We start from the raw sequence: 17,548 nt of genomic DNA on the forward strand, positions 1-17,548 counted from the left end.
CTGTATTTAGTCTTTTTGTAGATTGTGAATAATAATTGTTTTACTTTACAGGAGAACCAGGAATATTTAGTGAAGTTGTACCTGGTATACCTGGACAAGATGGTAGAAAAGGTCCAAGAGGTTAGATAAAATTTTATATAACTTTTTTTGTCTTTCAGCCTGCTTTAAGAAATTCCAACTGCCAACTCATGGGCTACTTTTTTACCAACAAACAGTGGGATTGACTGTCACATTATAACACCCCTATGGCTAAAAGGACTAGCATGTTCCTCTCAGACATACTCTCAGACAACTTTTTCCAATTTGTGCTGCCCTCTATATGCAAACTTTATTTTAATGCATGCCACAAGACTTCCACACTTCTCATGTTCCTTGTTCAAGTCTTTGACTACCTTTTCTTTTTGTTATCTTTCTTTCAAAATGTTTCTCATGCATATCATCATGTATCATCTCTCCATCAACTCTTTTTTGTCTTCTGGTAAATGATAATATTACTAAGAAAATAGTGCATTGCATAAAGTTTTATCACATAAAAATACACATCCTTAGGTATGCAAAATTTTAGCAGTGGCATCCAGTACTTAAGGTTTTAGCTGTCAGTGCAAGTTTTTAAAGTAGTACAAATTTTTTGTGTACCATATATTTAACTTATGTAAGATAAGTTTTCCACATACTGATTTGAATTACAAATTTACTAATACATTTAACTTGTATTTATTTGCCTTTTGGTTCTGGGGGTTATGGATCCAAAAAATCACTATAACAGACAAATATTGTCAATAAGTTTAGATTTTAAAGAACACTGAAACACTTAATTCTGAGGTGGTACCTCTTCTCTGTACACAGAATGGCTATATCTCTTGCTTTTCTGCCAATGAAATTTGCATGATACTAGCCTTAAGCTAATTGCAGACTAACCTTCACATTTTAATGTGAACTGTGCTGGTGCATAATGACACCATCATACAACAAAAGTCTTCTTCCAGTTGGAAGGCAGCACAATCTCCATACACAGTAGCTCCTGTTAAGTATTTATACTCAAAATAACTTTTTTCTTTTCTTCAGCATTGCCTAGTACACAAATACTGATTTTCAGTCTGCATTTAATTTACTGAGATTTACATTTGTACAAAGAAAATTTTTCTAACTTAGATTTCATTTTAAAAGCTATGAATATGAATTCTCAAATGATGGTAACTTCAACTATATCTTAGAAATGTGATGAAGTTACAAAACATAGACCTGTTTCTGTTGATTGTTGAGGATATTATAGCGATTGTGCGTTTTTGGGCTGTTTCCTCTCATTCCTTTAACCAATAATTCTTCATGTATTTTGAAGAGGGACTGGGAGAATATCAAATCTGATAGGCTGTTTTCTCCACCTGGGTTTACTTTTGGTACTGCCTTACCAGTTCGAGGAAAATCTACACCCATCCAATCTCATTTAAGAAAAATTTTCTAAGGTGTTGTTCCTTCCTTTCTCTTTCACTGTATTCTTTGACTTTTCTCATTCTTTACTCAATGAAACCAGTTCTCAGAATTACTTTGTTTTTCCTCCTTTTATCAATATTAGGGTTCATGCTGATTCCTTTTTTTTACTGCTCCATACCTATTATTGCTCTTTTGTCTTGGCTTACATCCATTTTTTCTTTCCTTATCTACACTCCCAGCCTTTGAAATTTTTTTTGCCTGCTTGGGAAGCAAATCCTTTGTCTTCTGTTTCACTCTCTAGTGCACAGTTTTTGAATATTTATCTATATTCTACCACCATCCTGCATTACCTCTCCTCCCTACAAAGTATGTCTGAGGCACTTAATTGTGGCCCAGAGGGATTTTCTGAAAAAGTTTGTTTTTTTTCCTTTTACAACTTTGACCCATGCCAGCTCTGCTCCTCCTTACTTGGTTCCTCTTCTGTTTGGGACTTATTGGATTAGGATATATTCTCCTCTCTAATGTCCACTTTGTCACTTCTGATCTATGCCTAGAAGTTTTTGTTTTTATTACTGATTCAAATTCTTGTCTCTTAACCAGTTTCTGGTTGTTCCATAGTTCCAGATGGGCAATTTAGTTTTTCTCTAGTAGTCTTTTTAACCTGCTCTGTGGATGACCAAGATTGACGTGTCAGGAGCTTTTCTATGTACCCTGGTTGCCTAATTCTTCAAATGTTTTCTATGTTTCATGGATCTTCATCAAGTATCTCACTTCCATTCTCTTCCATTTGGCACAGCTTTGGCCTCTTATGTCTTCAGTTGAGTCAGGGGGGCCTTTGCTTGCCACCTCCCATCGTCTGAAGGAGGTTGCTCAATTGAGATGGAGTGTCAGGCTTTCCAATATTTAATACATCTAGGTATTTTCTACAACTCTCATCTGACTCAGGTTCAACCTTCCCTGATAGTCACCAAGATTGCTCTTCTCATTTTCATTCTACATAGGATATTCTCTTGCATCCTCCAGTGAACCTTGGAAGGCCAGTGGAACCTTATTCACAATTGTGAACTTCCTTTTTCCTTTATTCTTGGATCTGTCTTGGTGGCTAAACTGTGCCAATATGATAATTGGCATTCTCTTACCACCACCTTCCCCAACGAGTTCTTTATCTATTCACAGATTCTTCCCTCTTGAGTTGGAACACACCTATGAAAGAGAACATGACTTTTAACATTTAAGCACATTAAGGAAATTCACTCCACCTGGGTTTACTTTTGGTACTGCCTTACCAGTTGGAGGAAATACTACACCCATCCAATCTCATTTGAGAAATTTTTTTAAAAAGTATGTTCCTTCCTTTCTCTCACTGCATCCTCTGATTTTTCTCATTCTGTACTCAATGGAACCAGTTCTTGGTATTAATTTGTTTTTTACTCCTTTTGTGAACTGTTTGTTGGGCACATTTCCATTTTCTTTCTTTTCTGATGTATCAGTTAGTCATGTTCTGCTCCAGCAATTCTATGGTTATTTTTATATCAACCATCAAAAATAGCACTTTGTCCAGGTCTCTTTGCTTTTAAGCATTGGACTTCCTCTTCTGGACTTATTCCAATGAAGTTTATTTCATGACTTGTCATTTAGCAAGAGCCTCGAAACTGATGATAGATCTCCTCTCTTTGCTGGACTGAGTTCTGCCCACTGAGTGGTCTCTCCACTTCCAGGTTTTTTGTCAGGTCTGCTCTTAAGTGGACACACCTCTCATAGGTACTTTGCTTTTATATGCAAAAACGGCTCATTTGGGTTGAGAAAATATTTTACATAGAAGAGCAAACAACGTTTCGACCTTCTTCGGTCATCGTCAGGTTCACAAAGGTCGAAACGTTGTTTGCTCTTCTATGTAAAATATTTTCTCAACCCAAACGAGCCGTTTTTGCATATAAATTTCTCAACAAGTGGGTACTTTGCTTTTGTTCTTAACTTCATCAACTTCAAGCTTTCTCTCTTCTGGTCTCCAGTCCATCCTCCTTCAATTCTAAGACTTGATGCTCTGAGTTGTGACTGATCTCACCTTCTTTTGTATGTCTATCCTCTTTCTTTGCTCCACTCTTGGATCCTTGTCTTGATCCACAACTCTTTTTGTCAGATGCTTTTGGTGATGTCACTTTTGTCAGCTCATCCCCAATTTCCTCTGCTTTTTCTGTTGGCATCTTGACCCCTCTTTATATATACAGTATACCTTCTTTACTGCTTCAAACTCACACATCACTTTTTTCACCCAGGATTATCATCTCTCTATCTTCACATCCAGTTTATTACACTTAAGGTCAGACTGACTGTATAGCCTTTTTCTTATTCTGTTGCTATCATCCTTCACTGTGACTGTTGATGTGGCAGATTTTTTGTTGTTGCTCCATACACCATTCTCTTTGTTTTGGCTGTCCTACTGTGTAACACATTTCTGTCTTTTTTTGCTTAGTTGTTTTACTCTGGCTTGTTGGCCTCCACCATCACTGGTTATTAGGTGACCCCACTCTCTATCTTTTTTCATTACTGTTTTTATCAGATATTTTCCCTTCTCCTTTATTCTTCACTCTGTTCCAATCTTTTTTTCTTCACCAACTCCCCACCTGATTACCATTCCTGACTGGAACCTTGATGTACTATTACTTTTACACATAGTCTCTTTTGAGCTGTTGGCTTCTGGCTCTTTTAACTACCTTTCTCTCAGGACTTACTCCCTTCTCCATTTTGCCTGTATTTTCCATTGTTCAGATATCTATATTCTTAATACTTCTCACATTCTCTTCCATTGCACTCATTTACTTGTTTACCCAGACCAATCCCTTCTTCCTAAGACTTCAGGTGCCTGGGAGGATTAACATTATTTCTCTCATTATCTCCTTTCTGTTTTCCTGTCACGTCTTTGCTCTTTCAGACCTGCACAGGTTCCTTTGTCCAGTTCAAGCTATTTGGTATTACTTAATATGAACTTTTTCCTTTTGCACTGTCTCCAGTAAAAGACCTTTATGACACGGGTCCAGGCACTTCTATAGGTCTCCCCAGTATGAATTCTCCCCCTTCCCCCATCTTCAAGTGGAATATGAAAGACCCTTGCCATGTACCAGTTCCATAGCAGTGGTGGGCCTTGGAGAGTTTCTTACTAATTAGGCTTAGCACAATACAGAGAGAAATAGGGTGGTGGTAACACTGTCAGTGTAGTGTAAGTCACATCTCGAACAGCTGGTGTGCCCACCTTTTGCAGCCTGAATTAAGTAGCAGTCTTAAATTTTTAACTTTCATTGGATTGCTATTACATATAGTGTAAACCATAGTGTATCAATCAATAAATTGTTTTTTCAGCAGTAAGTAAGTCTGAAGATTTATAATGCCAAAAACCAGGTTTTGATATTGATGGTAGACCCATTGTATAACTTTTTGCTTAAAAACAGATAAATGAACAAACAAGCCTTTATTAAACATGTGACAGTCTCTTAGAGCAAATCTCGTTTACATGCACATAAAACAAATGCTAATCTGAAACTGTTATTGAATAATAATTTCATTTTATGACCATTTTTACAATATTAAGTACTGTATAGATGTTTTATTGAATAAAGGATTTTGTTATTTTTGGAATTAACTTTAGTTTCACTCTTCTACATCTATTAATGTTTAGTATAAATTTTTACATGATATAATCTTGGGGTAAAATAATCTTTTTTCTTAACGTAGCTTTTTGGGTTACAATAATTCATAGGAAACCGTGGACCAGATGGAAGACCTGGACTTCATGGGCTGCCTGGGATCAAAGGAAAACCTGGAAAACCTGGATTTTCTACTAGGGGAGAACCTGGAGATAAAGGGCCTTATGGAATACCTGGAGATCCTGGTATTCGTGGAATGCCTGGACAACCAGGTTTGAGGGGACTAAAAGGATATAAGGGCTCTTCAGGATTAAAAGTTAGTTATACTTTAACCAGTTATTATTTGTTAATGTTGTCTTGCTTTGAATTATCACATACATTTACTTTTGGTAGAGTAGTTTGTTCATGAATCTCCACAAAGGTCCATAAACAAAACAACTCTATTATAACACACACTGTGATAAAATTATCTTTGAAAAAAATTAGTTTTTCATAACTTGTGTTTTTTAATTTCATACATCAGTGGAATTGTTATCACTTTCTAGTGAAAAACACCCACGTTTTTTACCAACCTCAAATATCATGCAATTACTCTGTGTATAGCAGGGTCAAAGTGTGCATGTCACAATATTCTAGAGTTACCTTCAGTATTTAATTAAATAACTTTTTGATTAATGTATGCCATTAAACTTAGACAACATAAAAATTTCAAAACTAAACTAAATTTTGTTGCTAAGTGTTAATTTTAATTTCGAAAGAAAATATTTAAAAAAAATTGTCAGGCTTCAATTTTCTGTGTTATATGATGCATCTGCACTCAAAATCCTTCACTTCAGAAAATACAACTTCAGTAATTTCCAACCAATTAAAAATATAAATAATTACAACCAAGAATATAACATTTTAACCGTATACCAGCTTGATTTGCTGAGATCTCAAGAAATTTGTCAAACCTACCAGAGAAGCTCCTCCTATCTCTCCCTGTCTTTTAAGATTAACTTCTAATCAACTTTACATGGCCAACAAACATACTTATAACAAATTGGAATGTAAGATTCATTTCTACACAAGGTTAATTACAGTTGTCTCGTTTTGGTGCTTATAAGTATATGGTTGCCACAGTTTCTGTATGTGTGATTTTTGTTATCCTATACCAAACAACAAACAGAAAGTTGTTTAGCCTATTCATAGCTTATTTAGAAAATCAGCTAAATTATAATAGTGTTTGGCCATTCAATTTCAGTGACTGATACAGTTTTTGTGTTTTGAAAATGGATATTTGAAAGATACATTAATTATTTTTTGGAGAATTACATAAAATATATGTAAGAGAAAAAAGTGTTAAAAAAGACAAGCCCCTAACAGCAAAAAGGATTCAATTCTGAAGTAAGCACTAAATGTCTTGTATTTTTATGTATACTTTTCAATAAAATTACCCCAAGGTGTGAATGCCTGTATGCAGTCAGGGACCTCCGAGAAAAGGTTCTGTCTTTTCAGTTTACTTCCTCTGGGATCTGAATATCCACCCAGATGTTTACTGTGCATGGTGACTCATGAAGGAGAGGAGAAGATCCTGGTGGTTGAGGAGCCCAACTCCAACACACCATGTTGGCCTTGAAGATGTGTAGACAGGTGGCATTGTGGTGACCCCTCTAGGTTAAATGGCTGGTCCTGTTGGACTAGGATCAGCAAAGAACCAGTATTAGACATTCCCAATAGGAGTTGTGAAAATTGTGTGTGGTGCTGGTGTTTGAGTATAGTGCTCATGAAATCCTGGTATTGCTGCAGTGTCTTTGTTTAGCATTGTAGTGCATACTCTTGTAGGATTTCATTGTGGATGGGATCAGTGAGCACTGAATCTTTCTCATTTCCTTATGGATCCCCCAAATCATCCAAAAACTGTAAAGAACAGCTAATTGGTAAATGAGCATGTCTTAAAACTTTGAACAATGGTCTCCACCCCATTCTGCACCTTTACCTCATTTTATGATACTACTTTTTTTTTTGTCTGATAAACCTTTTGGGCAAATGCCTCCTTTTTTATTCAGAAGGGATTAGAAGGATTTGCTGGCTTTCCAAAATCAATTATGAAGCTACATTCTGGGGACATCTTTATGGAAATATCTTCCCTGAAACACAGTGAATTCCTCTTGAATTCAAAGGCCACTGGAAATATACCCATTGACTTACTTCCCATGTTACTTCGAATTCCTCACAAGGAGTTATTATTGAGAAGGATTTTTAAGAACATCCCTGAGTTACAGATTCTCACTGGTTTCTCCAACCTAGGAGTTTCAACAGTGTGATGTATCTCCACTTGTAAAGAAGGAATTATACTACATATTAATGTTCTTATTTTGACATTTGCATTGCCACTGTCAGGGCAGTTTATCTGTACTATATGGTATGGCAGTATATTTCCAACTCTTTCCAGTTTTTACAGTATCAGTAGTTTGGTCATTTGAAGGGATCTTATCATGGTCCTGTGCCTTGTACTCATTGTAGTGGTAAAGACCACAACATCTGTGAGTGGAAATTGGACTCTTATTGCATCATTTGTAATGGTTTCCATCCCTCTTACTTTCAATCTTGCTCTAAGTTGGTGGAAGAGAAAGAGGTAAAGCACTTAAAAACAGTTAATAACCTTTTTAATCCAGAAACTCAAATGTTGTTGTCCCATACTCAATTTCGTACTTATTCTGCTCCACAATGTTCAGCTACTACATTAGACTGTCTTTGAATCAAGACAGTGCTTTCTATACTTTCATCAGAGCCTTTTTTTACATCATGTGAAGTCAACATCAACTCCTGTCTCTGTCCCCACCATTCCTTCCAGTAACTGCCTGGGATCCATGTTCCTTGGCCCTGGGGTGCAGGAAAATAATTCATTGATTTCCTCAGTTGCTGGAATTAATGTTTACTGACAGAGACCTGCCCACTTGATCCAGGGCAGAATTCATGGAGGCCTTCAGACCTTCTTCAAATAAAGAAAAACGATGTGATTGTAAACCAAAGTGTTCTCCTCCACCTAAGTAAAAATAGCCACTTTGATAAAGTTGAAGTGTTGAGGTTTTCTTTGTAATTTGTGTGACATTAAGGCTTTGATTGATCCCTATCATCTTGTGTGTCTTTTCTCAAAAAAAAAATACTCATGAAATCTGCCAATACAGTGACCTTTTGGAAATTTTCATTATACAGAAATGAGAGGTTATGTGATGGGCATATACATGGAGAAGTGGCACTGCTGGTTGACCAGCATGTACCCACCTTCTGTGCCACTCAGTGCTTCTTGGAGATAGTAGCCATCCTTATTTCCTTGGATTTTACCATTACTGTTTCTTCCTTCTATGTTCTCCTGAAGAGACTTATGATCAATCTGACCTTGATACTTTTGTTGAACATATTGTCTCCCTTTTTAATACTGGGAGGCTTGAATGGACACAACCCCTCTGGTGGTGCTGATATTGATGAGAGGGGTATTTCTATAAAGGGTTGCTCTCATGTAACAACTTTCTCTATTGAATACTGGTTATTATACTTATTTTCATGCATTTAGTCAGTCTTTTACTGTTATTGATCTATCTATCTGCTCCCTTTCACTTTTCTATTGCTTTTCTTGGAGGGTTTACAGTGATTCACAGGACAGTGATAATTTTCCTATCATTTTGAGATTGGCCATGATCAATGTCATGTCACCCATGTGTCTCATTTGAAGGTGAAAAAGGCTAAGTGGCCCTCTTTTGCCATTCTTCCAGAACTTGATTCTGCCATTATCTGACTGCCATGAATAGACAATTGCATGGTAGCAGTAATTGACTGTATCATCCAGGCAACTGCTCACTCTATTCCTAAGACCTTGAAATGTTTTCCACAGTATCCCTGTCTATGGTGGAGTCATGCCTGCCAGGAGGCAATGAAAGTTCAAAAATTAACCTGGGATACCCCTTGCAGCTACCTCACTCTTTCAAACTGCACTGCTGTCCATCAGCCCCATGCTCATTCTCAGCAAGTATGACATCAAAACCAAAGGGAATCTTGGAGTAAATTTATAACTATCATCTCTTCTACCACCAGTTGAAATGTCATAAGGGACAAGATTCAGGAGGTCAGTGAGAGGTATTCTTACCATCCCCTTTCAGTCTTGCTCTCTGATGGCCAAGAAGTTGCTTATGTACAGAGCATTGCTGATACTCTTGCTGAGAGCTATTCTGTTTCTGCCACTGCCTTCTTGACCATCAAGTTTTGGGCAGTGTGATTGCCCATTTCCTTTTGGGCCAATTGTCTCTGTGATTATAATCGCTCCTTTACACTGGTGGAACTCAAAATTGCTCTTCATTTGTCTGGCAATATATCGGTTGAACATGATGAGGTTCACTTTGAGATACTGTGCCATCTCTCTTTTGCCTCTCTTGTTGTCCTTCTAGTTGTTTTTAGCTGGATCAGGTAGGAGGATGTTTTTCCTGATGCATGGTTCCAGGCTATCCATCCTTTTTCCTAAACCTAGAAAGGATCCTAATATTCCTTCTGATTATCATTCAGTTCCTTTGACTAGCTGTTTCTGTATAGTCTTAGTGAGGGTGATTAATAGTTGTTTTGTTTGGTTCCCCAAATAAAAATACTTCCTCTTGCCACGTAAGATGGGCTTCATCAAGAATGCTGAACCATGGACCACCTGATTCAACATGAAACCTTGATCAGGTAAGCCTTCCTCAAAGGAAAACATCTTGTTTTTGTGTTTTTGGCCTTGAGAAAGCTAACAAAACCATGTGAAGGTATAGTATTTTGTGGTTCTTTCTCTCATAGGGGCTGCATGGTCATTTACCAGTTTTTATTTGGAACTTTTTATTGGGCAGGTGATTCCAAGTCTATGTTGGTTGGACTCTTTCCCATTCTTTTCCACAGGAACTTGGAATCCTTCAAGGCTGTGTCTTGAGTGTAACACTTTTCAGTATCAAGATTAATGCCATCATTACACAACTTCCTCTGACTGTTGCAGATTGGATCTATGTTGATGACTTCTGCATCTCATGTTGGTTGTCAACCATGCAGTTTCTTGAGCCAATTTATATGCCATTTGTTTTGCCCTCATCATGTAGAAGCTATGCAACACACCAATTGTACTATTTACACTGACTCTCTTTGCTCTCTACTGGCCCTGGAATTGCTTCATATTGATATTCATCCTGTTCTTGTTGATATTCTGCAATGACTTGTTCATGTTTATTCATCTCCCAGTAATATCTGGTTTTTATGGATACCTGGTCATGTCAGTATTCATAAGAATGAGCTTGCTGACACTTCAACTAAGTTTGTCTGTTCTGGTACCATCATAGCCATGCCTGTTCCTTATATGAACTGTGTTCCTCTCTTGCAGACTCAGCTTCATGCTAGTTGGGAGTCAACTTAGTGTGAGAAATGTGATAACAAGCTTCTCCAAATCAAGCCTTTTGTTGCTCACTGGCCATCTTTTTTCTGTTGGGATTGGAAAGAAGTAGTCTTCCTGGCTAGGCTACACATTGTTCACAGTTTTTTAACTCCTCATTTCCTTTTATCTGGGTATGATCTACCAATGCATTGCTTTTGTGACACTCAAGTTACAATAGCCCACACTGTACTATCATGTTGTTGTTACAACTGTGTGTGGCAGAACTATTTTCAATGTCTTTTCCACAGGTTTACCCCTTACATTGGAAAGTGTCATTGGCAGTGGTGACATTGTCTAACCTGAGTGTGTCTTTTTTAAACTTTTGCAAGCCATTAGCCTTTTTAATTCAAGTTTTTTACCAGCTTTTGGAGATTTTGTGGTTTTTAACATGATTTATTTTTAACTTTTTTAGTATTTTACTTTTGTATTTTCACAACTGTTTAGCACAGATAACCTCCTTGCTTTGCATCAGAAAACTGCAATTAATCCATCTATTAAAATTAATTAAAATGTAAAAGTTATAAATATTTCAATTATTCTGAGCAAAATAACTAAAATAAAATGGCTAAAATAACTCTAGTGTGATTGCCTAATTGAACTTCCATGAAATATATTGCTAGATCACATAGTGTTCAATAAATCTGTACTGAAAACAGTAGATGTTCTCCTGCTGTGATTTATTGTTTTTTGTATGTAGTACTGGGTTTAAAATGCCTCAACAAAACTCTAAACTTAAAACAGAGGTGAAGATATTGGAATCAGAAATTGTCAGGATAATTAATTTGGAATTGTCTCTTGCAATCTAGGTTGATTATAGATGAAAAAAGGTATAATTAATTTTTTCATATTTTTCAACTTTTCATTTCACTGTTAGTTTGATTTCACTTCAATCAGTGTTAGGATAGGGAAAATAACAGATAAAGTTTTACCAAAACAGAAACTTGATATTTATTTAACATGTTTTGTAAATTATGCAAATACAATGTGAAAGCTGCAAAATGAAGAAAGTGTTTTTAGTTTCAGCATGAAAATCGCCATTTATTCAGGCAGACTTTGTAAAAGCATTGTAAATTCACAAACAAATCTATAGTAAAAATACTTTATTGAAAAATTCTTGACTATTTTTGTGTACAATGTATTTTTAATGTTAACTAAAAGATTTCAAAATTTTATGAAATTTACACTTAGTATATTGAGAGTTATAGTTGTTAGTTGTACAGGTTGATTCTTAAAAAAATACTTCCATGGTGGTTTAAATAGACTAACTTTGTACGAAAAAGATTAAATTAGTTTGTGATAGGGCTTGTAATGTCATATTTAGATAAGAAGAATCTTCTGTTCTCACTGTAACATACAGGTATTTTTGTCCTGCACTGTTTCTTGTCAGCTAAACTCAGAAGTTGTAGATTAATCTTATTGTAGTGTAATGAGTATTTTTGGTTCAAATAAAGTTTATCTTTTTCTTTAAAAAATATATTTTCATGAAAATACATAGGGCAGGAAGCATTAGAGTAGAACATTTTTTTATTATTCATACTCTGTTTCTTCGTTCTTGTCATCCACCACACATACAGCTTTTGTTGCAATTAAACAGGGAATGGTCTGAAAAGACTCATTTATAAGTGCAATAACTTAATGAAGAAACAGCAGAGGTATCATTATGTCTAGAGCACAGCTACAGTTTATGATGTGATTATGTCATTAGCCCCATGTATATGAGCTGGTACTTGTACCATTCATGGTGCACGCTTTCAAGAAGCCTACAACAAAAGTATAGAAGCACACAGGTATGACCACTACTCAGCCATTACTATATGTCAGGGATACACAAGTAGTTTATCATAATGTTTTGTTTTCACATGAGTGCAAGAATAAAAAATAATTCACTCATGTATTCACCTTTGCAATGCTGCAAAAACTTCAAAGTGTTGTTGAATTCACATATATCTAGTTTTACCAAACACTAACAGACCATTGCTGACCCATCTTCAGTTTGGACTCTAAAGGTTATTTTATTACTTTGGCTTTAAGTTACAAATAAATAGCATAAATAGAGAATGCATTAAATTTTTATCCAAACTTGAGTTGGAATATTTTAGCAAGATAAAGCTAGCTTTAAAAATCAAGTAACTCAGCAGGACAAATTCTTCATCTTTAAACTGAATTGGTTAGGGTCATCTACTTACATTTTCTGTTTTCAGTATATTCTTCCTTACAAACGTTAAGTGATTCTAGAGTCATCTGACACTCAAAGCTTTATAAACCCCAGGACTATGGATATAATACTAAAGGGTGTTTATTCTTTAGTATGTTTTCTTTTGTGATCAAGAAACACTTTTAACACTTGCAACAGGATTATCACAGCAACAGTTAGTAAAAGCATCAAGAAGATCACCCATTAAGGGATTCATATAAAGTGCATGAGACATAAGAACAGAACCTACCAAGCAGTCTCATTAGGAATTTATATTTTGCAAGGGAGGCAATGACTGTGCACTTTGTGATTATGGCCAAATTAACCAATGCATATATTCATCAAAAAATCTCTAAACTTCTAAGTTTTTTTTTATCATATTTGAGAAAAGTATAACAGTGTATTGGGAGTAAAAAGGACAAAATAATAAATGTTTACTAGTTTCAGTCTTATGATTTTGATTCTGAAACTTAACTTATCAACTGAATAGAAATAAAAGTATTCACACAATATTCTAGCTAGTTATAACAATCTTTTTCAGTCTTTTTTATTATTATTATTATTTCTATATTAATTCTAAACTCCTGTTGCTTATTCATAAGTATAATTTTTACCTGATTGAACAGGCATTCGTCAGTTTTAATAACAGTGTTTTTACTTACCTGAAGGTCTTCGGTAGTTACATTATTTTTTACTTACATCTTACCATTTCATGAATGTACAGATGTGAGAAACTGAACAAATTGTAAAAGAAAGTTATTTTATAAAAAATGCATTTTGAAAGTTAGTCTTAGTTATAAAAAAAGTTATATGTTCAATATAGGGAGAGAAAGGAAACCCAGGAGATGTTTTTCGCAAAGGATTTCGAGGACCTCCAGGTCCTCCAGGTCCTAAAGGACATCAGGGAGACTTTGGAATTCCAGGACGTCCTGGCAAGAGTGGGGATGATGGAATTCCTGGAGTGATTGGACAAAAAGGTAAAATACCATATATACTATATATGTTGAATATTGTAATATTCATTAACCCTTAATGGTGGTCATCATCAATTGATGCTGCTACCTACAACATTCCTGCTGTTTAAGGGTTAAGTCTTTGGATATTCATACATGTGTATATATGTATATATTTCTATGTGTGTGTGTGTATCATAGCAAGCATTTACATCTGTATATGAGCTCCTGTGAATAGTGACTTTAATGTTGTAATTATATGCTTAAAATCACAAAATAAATTAACACTAAATGAATTAGATTTAAAGATAATCCAAGCTTGTAATGTATGTAAAAAAAATTATGTTTTGTTGAGTAACAGTTTAGACAAATGTTTTTAAAATTATCGTCAACTTTACAAGCTGTATGCTTACACAAAATGAGACTTGTCACATGAGGTGGGGAGTGTAAGTGAATACAAATATAAACTTCTGTTATCTAGATCAAATCAGAAATTTATTTTTCCAAATACTTATTTACCATCATGTAAACTCACTTAATATTTAAAGAATTTTGTAAGAAAAATAATTTGGCATTATAAATGGGCACACATATTGCACAAAAATAAAGAAGAATCAGTATTTGTCATATGGTTATGACATAAATATGTCAAGGTGTTAACAGGAATTATTTCTGAAAGTCAGTTTGGAAGGTTATAGCTAAGACACAACTGTGGCACAATATCAAGAGATAGAAACAAATTTTGCCAAAACAGTGTATGTTAGTTGCTTAATGAGATACATTTCTCTCACAACAAGGTAAAATACATCTCACCAACATTTTCAGTAAAAAACAGCATGTTTTGGAACAATATAATATTCATATTACAGATGAGTTGCACTTTATTTTTTAGTCAAATGGTTAGCTTCAGGGGAGTGGTTCAAGATATTTTAGAACCTTATGAACATTCTAATTTTAACCATGCAACATTAGTGTCATGTTATTTGTTGTTGTTGTTTTTGCACATGAAAGTGAAATATGATGAATTGTGAAAATATAAATATGCTTTTACCAAGTGTTTATTTTCAATCAGAGATTGAATAACCACTCACTTGCACTTTAGATCATTAGAGTCATGATTTGCATAGAAATAAATTGAGGGTTTGTTTGTTTGTTTTGGAATTTCGCACAAAGCTACTCGAGGGCTATCTGTGCTAGCTGTCCCTAATTTAGCAGTGTAAGACTAGAGGGAAGGCAGCTAGTCATCACCACCCACCGCCAACTCTTGGGCTACTCTTTTACCAACGAATAGTGGGATAGACCGTCCCCACGGCTGGGAGGGCGAGCATGTTTGGTGCAACCAGGATGCGAACCTGCAACCCTCAGATTACAAGTCGCACGCCTTAACATGCTTGGCCATGCCGGGCTAAATTGAGGGACAATTGATATATATATTTTTTAATTGTTTTGCTGTGTAATACCTAAATTCTCATAATCACAATCATCCTTAATTTTTTTTATGCAATATGCTTATAGGGTAGTTGGATATATTCTTTCAATAGAAAAAACTGTTTTATATAATATATAACTTCCAAGTTGCCAAGAGTGTATTGTTTCTCACATAAGCAGTACATAGAGGTGATTACTTTATGGTTAAACATTAGCATTCGTTTCACTTGCCAAGCTTCAAATGTTTGTTTAAAGAAAAAAAATACATCAAGACCACAAGTAAAACTTTGACCCACTCAGAAATTGATGTGCATATTTGAGTTACCTACATATGATAAAAGGTGCATGTATTTTAATACGAGATGTTTTCATATGTAAGTTGTCTTTTGAGTAAACTCTTTATGAATGTACATATGCTAAATTATACATGATCAGACATGGTATCTGCATGGATCTGTTTGCCTATATGTTTATGTATGCAAAATCATTTTTATCTTACAACAAAACTGTAGTTGCTATAGTTTAAAATGCATATATTTTCTTCATGTTATACTATTACAGGTGTGAATGGTGGAAATGGAGAATATGGGCCTAAAGGTCAAAAAGGAGAGAGGGGGTCAGTAACTGTAGGTGGATTGCCAGGACCTCCTGGCAACCCTGGTTAGTAGTATTTTATTATTGATCATTTATCACATGATAAACTGTTCCTGAATTTCAATCATTTTGTGTTTTAGGTAAACAATAAGCTGTTCCACTTTTCTTTATAGTTAATAAGATTAACTTGTATTTATTATTGCATATAGTATTTTAAAAACATTTATGTACTTGTTTTTAATTAATATAACAATATAAAGGTTATTTTGTATTGTTATTTTAATGATATTAATCTGTATTTTCTGATATGACTGAGCCTTTTGGTCTATTACTGAAATTATTGTAAAGTACTATTATCAATGAAGGTACCTTTGTGCATTCTAAACATTACAGGTTTGCATTTTCTTTTATGTTGGTTTATGATATTATGTACTTCTGGTCAGTCTTTTTTAGACAGGAGGGGCATCATTACTTTTTAAGTTACTTTTCTGAAATATTTTAATTATAATGTAATTAGTTTTCTTTTTGTCACAAGTTTTTAGTATTTGATTTAACATTTTTAACAATGGTTTAACTATTAATAAAACTTTTATATACCCCTATATAAATATGCATTAAGTTCAAATTTTCAGGTATAAAAGGAGAGAAGGGATATCAAGGATTACCAGGTTTGGTTGGGGTACCAGGGGCTAAAGGTCAGCATGGTGAGGATGGTGTTAGAGGACAGAATGGTCAACCAGGAAGGAAGGGGCCACCTGGATCTCCTGGGGTGCCTGGAAAATATCACCTTATCGGTGTTCCTGGTAATTGTACTTTAAATTAGTTAAACACATTGATAAATCACTAACTGTTAGAAAACACCTTAAAATGAGAAATAGAAAACTCTGAAAGAAATATGAAATAAAGGAATGATATACTTTGAGGTTTTAAAATTTTCATATACAATATTTCAGAATAGAAGAATAAAATATATTAACTTTATAAATAATTATTTTCAAAACTTAATTTAGTTTACTAGACTTTAACAAGTTTTATATTTGGAATATTTATGAAAGGAATGAAAGGGGAAGTTGGAAATTTAGGATTAGTAGGATTACCAGGAAGAAAAGGACAACCTGGAAGGCCAGGTTATCAACCTGCTGAAAAAGGTAGCTTAATTTGTTTTAAATTAGTATTACACTAGGGTGTATGTAAAATATGCATGTAATTTTATTTTATTTTTTTTTTTACAATAAGTTGATGTAATTTTATAGATTTACATTAAATTATTAGTGTAGTTGAACTGATAGTATTAAATAATTAGAAATGTAACCTGTATATCACTAAATGGCTTTCAAGATAAAACAGAAGTGATTCAATAATTCCTGCACTGCTTCAGTCTAGTCAGAAGAAAGAGATTGAGTTATCTTTTTGGAGAAGAGATTCTAAGCAAAAAGTTGGTAATAAATGCTTGAAAGTTATGTTTAATTACAACGACTATTGAATAATTCAACATAAAAATGAAACTCAAAGTAACACAAACCAGTTTCACAAGTTAATATTTAGTCAGCATTCCTTTGAATTTGACATTGCTTCACATCGATGTAGCATGCTCTTGATGAGTCTTTGCAGATATTCCTGAATGATTATCTGCCATCCTTCTTTGAGTACTTCAAAAAGTTCATCTTCCATTTTTGACTTGCAATCTTTTGTTAACCTGTTTAACTCAGCCCATAAATTTTATGTAGTATTGATATCAGGTGACTGGCTTGACCATTTCATAACATCAGTTGTCTTATTTCTAAGATTTCTTTTAACAACTCCACAATTGGAGAGAAACTTGTTTGATCATTTTGTAGACTAACTGGAATAAGATCTGAGAAACTACACCAGGTGCACAAGA

At 34.7% G+C, this 17,548-nt stretch overlaps 1 protein-coding gene across 1 annotated transcript in view; it reads left to right on the top strand.

The window, feature by feature from the left end:
* Window positions 1-17,548, top strand: part of LOC143236631 (uncharacterized) — a 202,202-nt gene that overhangs the window by 132,961 nt on the left and 51,693 nt on the right. Inside the window, exons 22-27 of the mRNA XM_076474973.1 lie at window positions 52-120; window positions 5,186-5,388; window positions 13,515-13,668; window positions 15,634-15,732; window positions 16,299-16,469; window positions 16,722-16,814. Of these exons, the coding sequence (XP_076331088.1) occupies window positions 52-120; window positions 5,186-5,388; window positions 13,515-13,668; window positions 15,634-15,732; window positions 16,299-16,469; window positions 16,722-16,814 (789 nt within the window). The remainder of the gene's footprint in view (window positions 1-51; window positions 121-5,185; window positions 5,389-13,514; window positions 13,669-15,633; window positions 15,733-16,298; window positions 16,470-16,721; window positions 16,815-17,548) is intronic.

The sequence above is a fragment of the Tachypleus tridentatus genome, chromosome 13, assembly GCF_004210375.1.
Source record: "Tachypleus tridentatus isolate NWPU-2018 chromosome 13, ASM421037v1, whole genome shotgun sequence".
NCBI classification, from domain to species: Eukaryota; Metazoa; Arthropoda; class Merostomata; order Xiphosura; family Limulidae; genus Tachypleus; species Tachypleus tridentatus.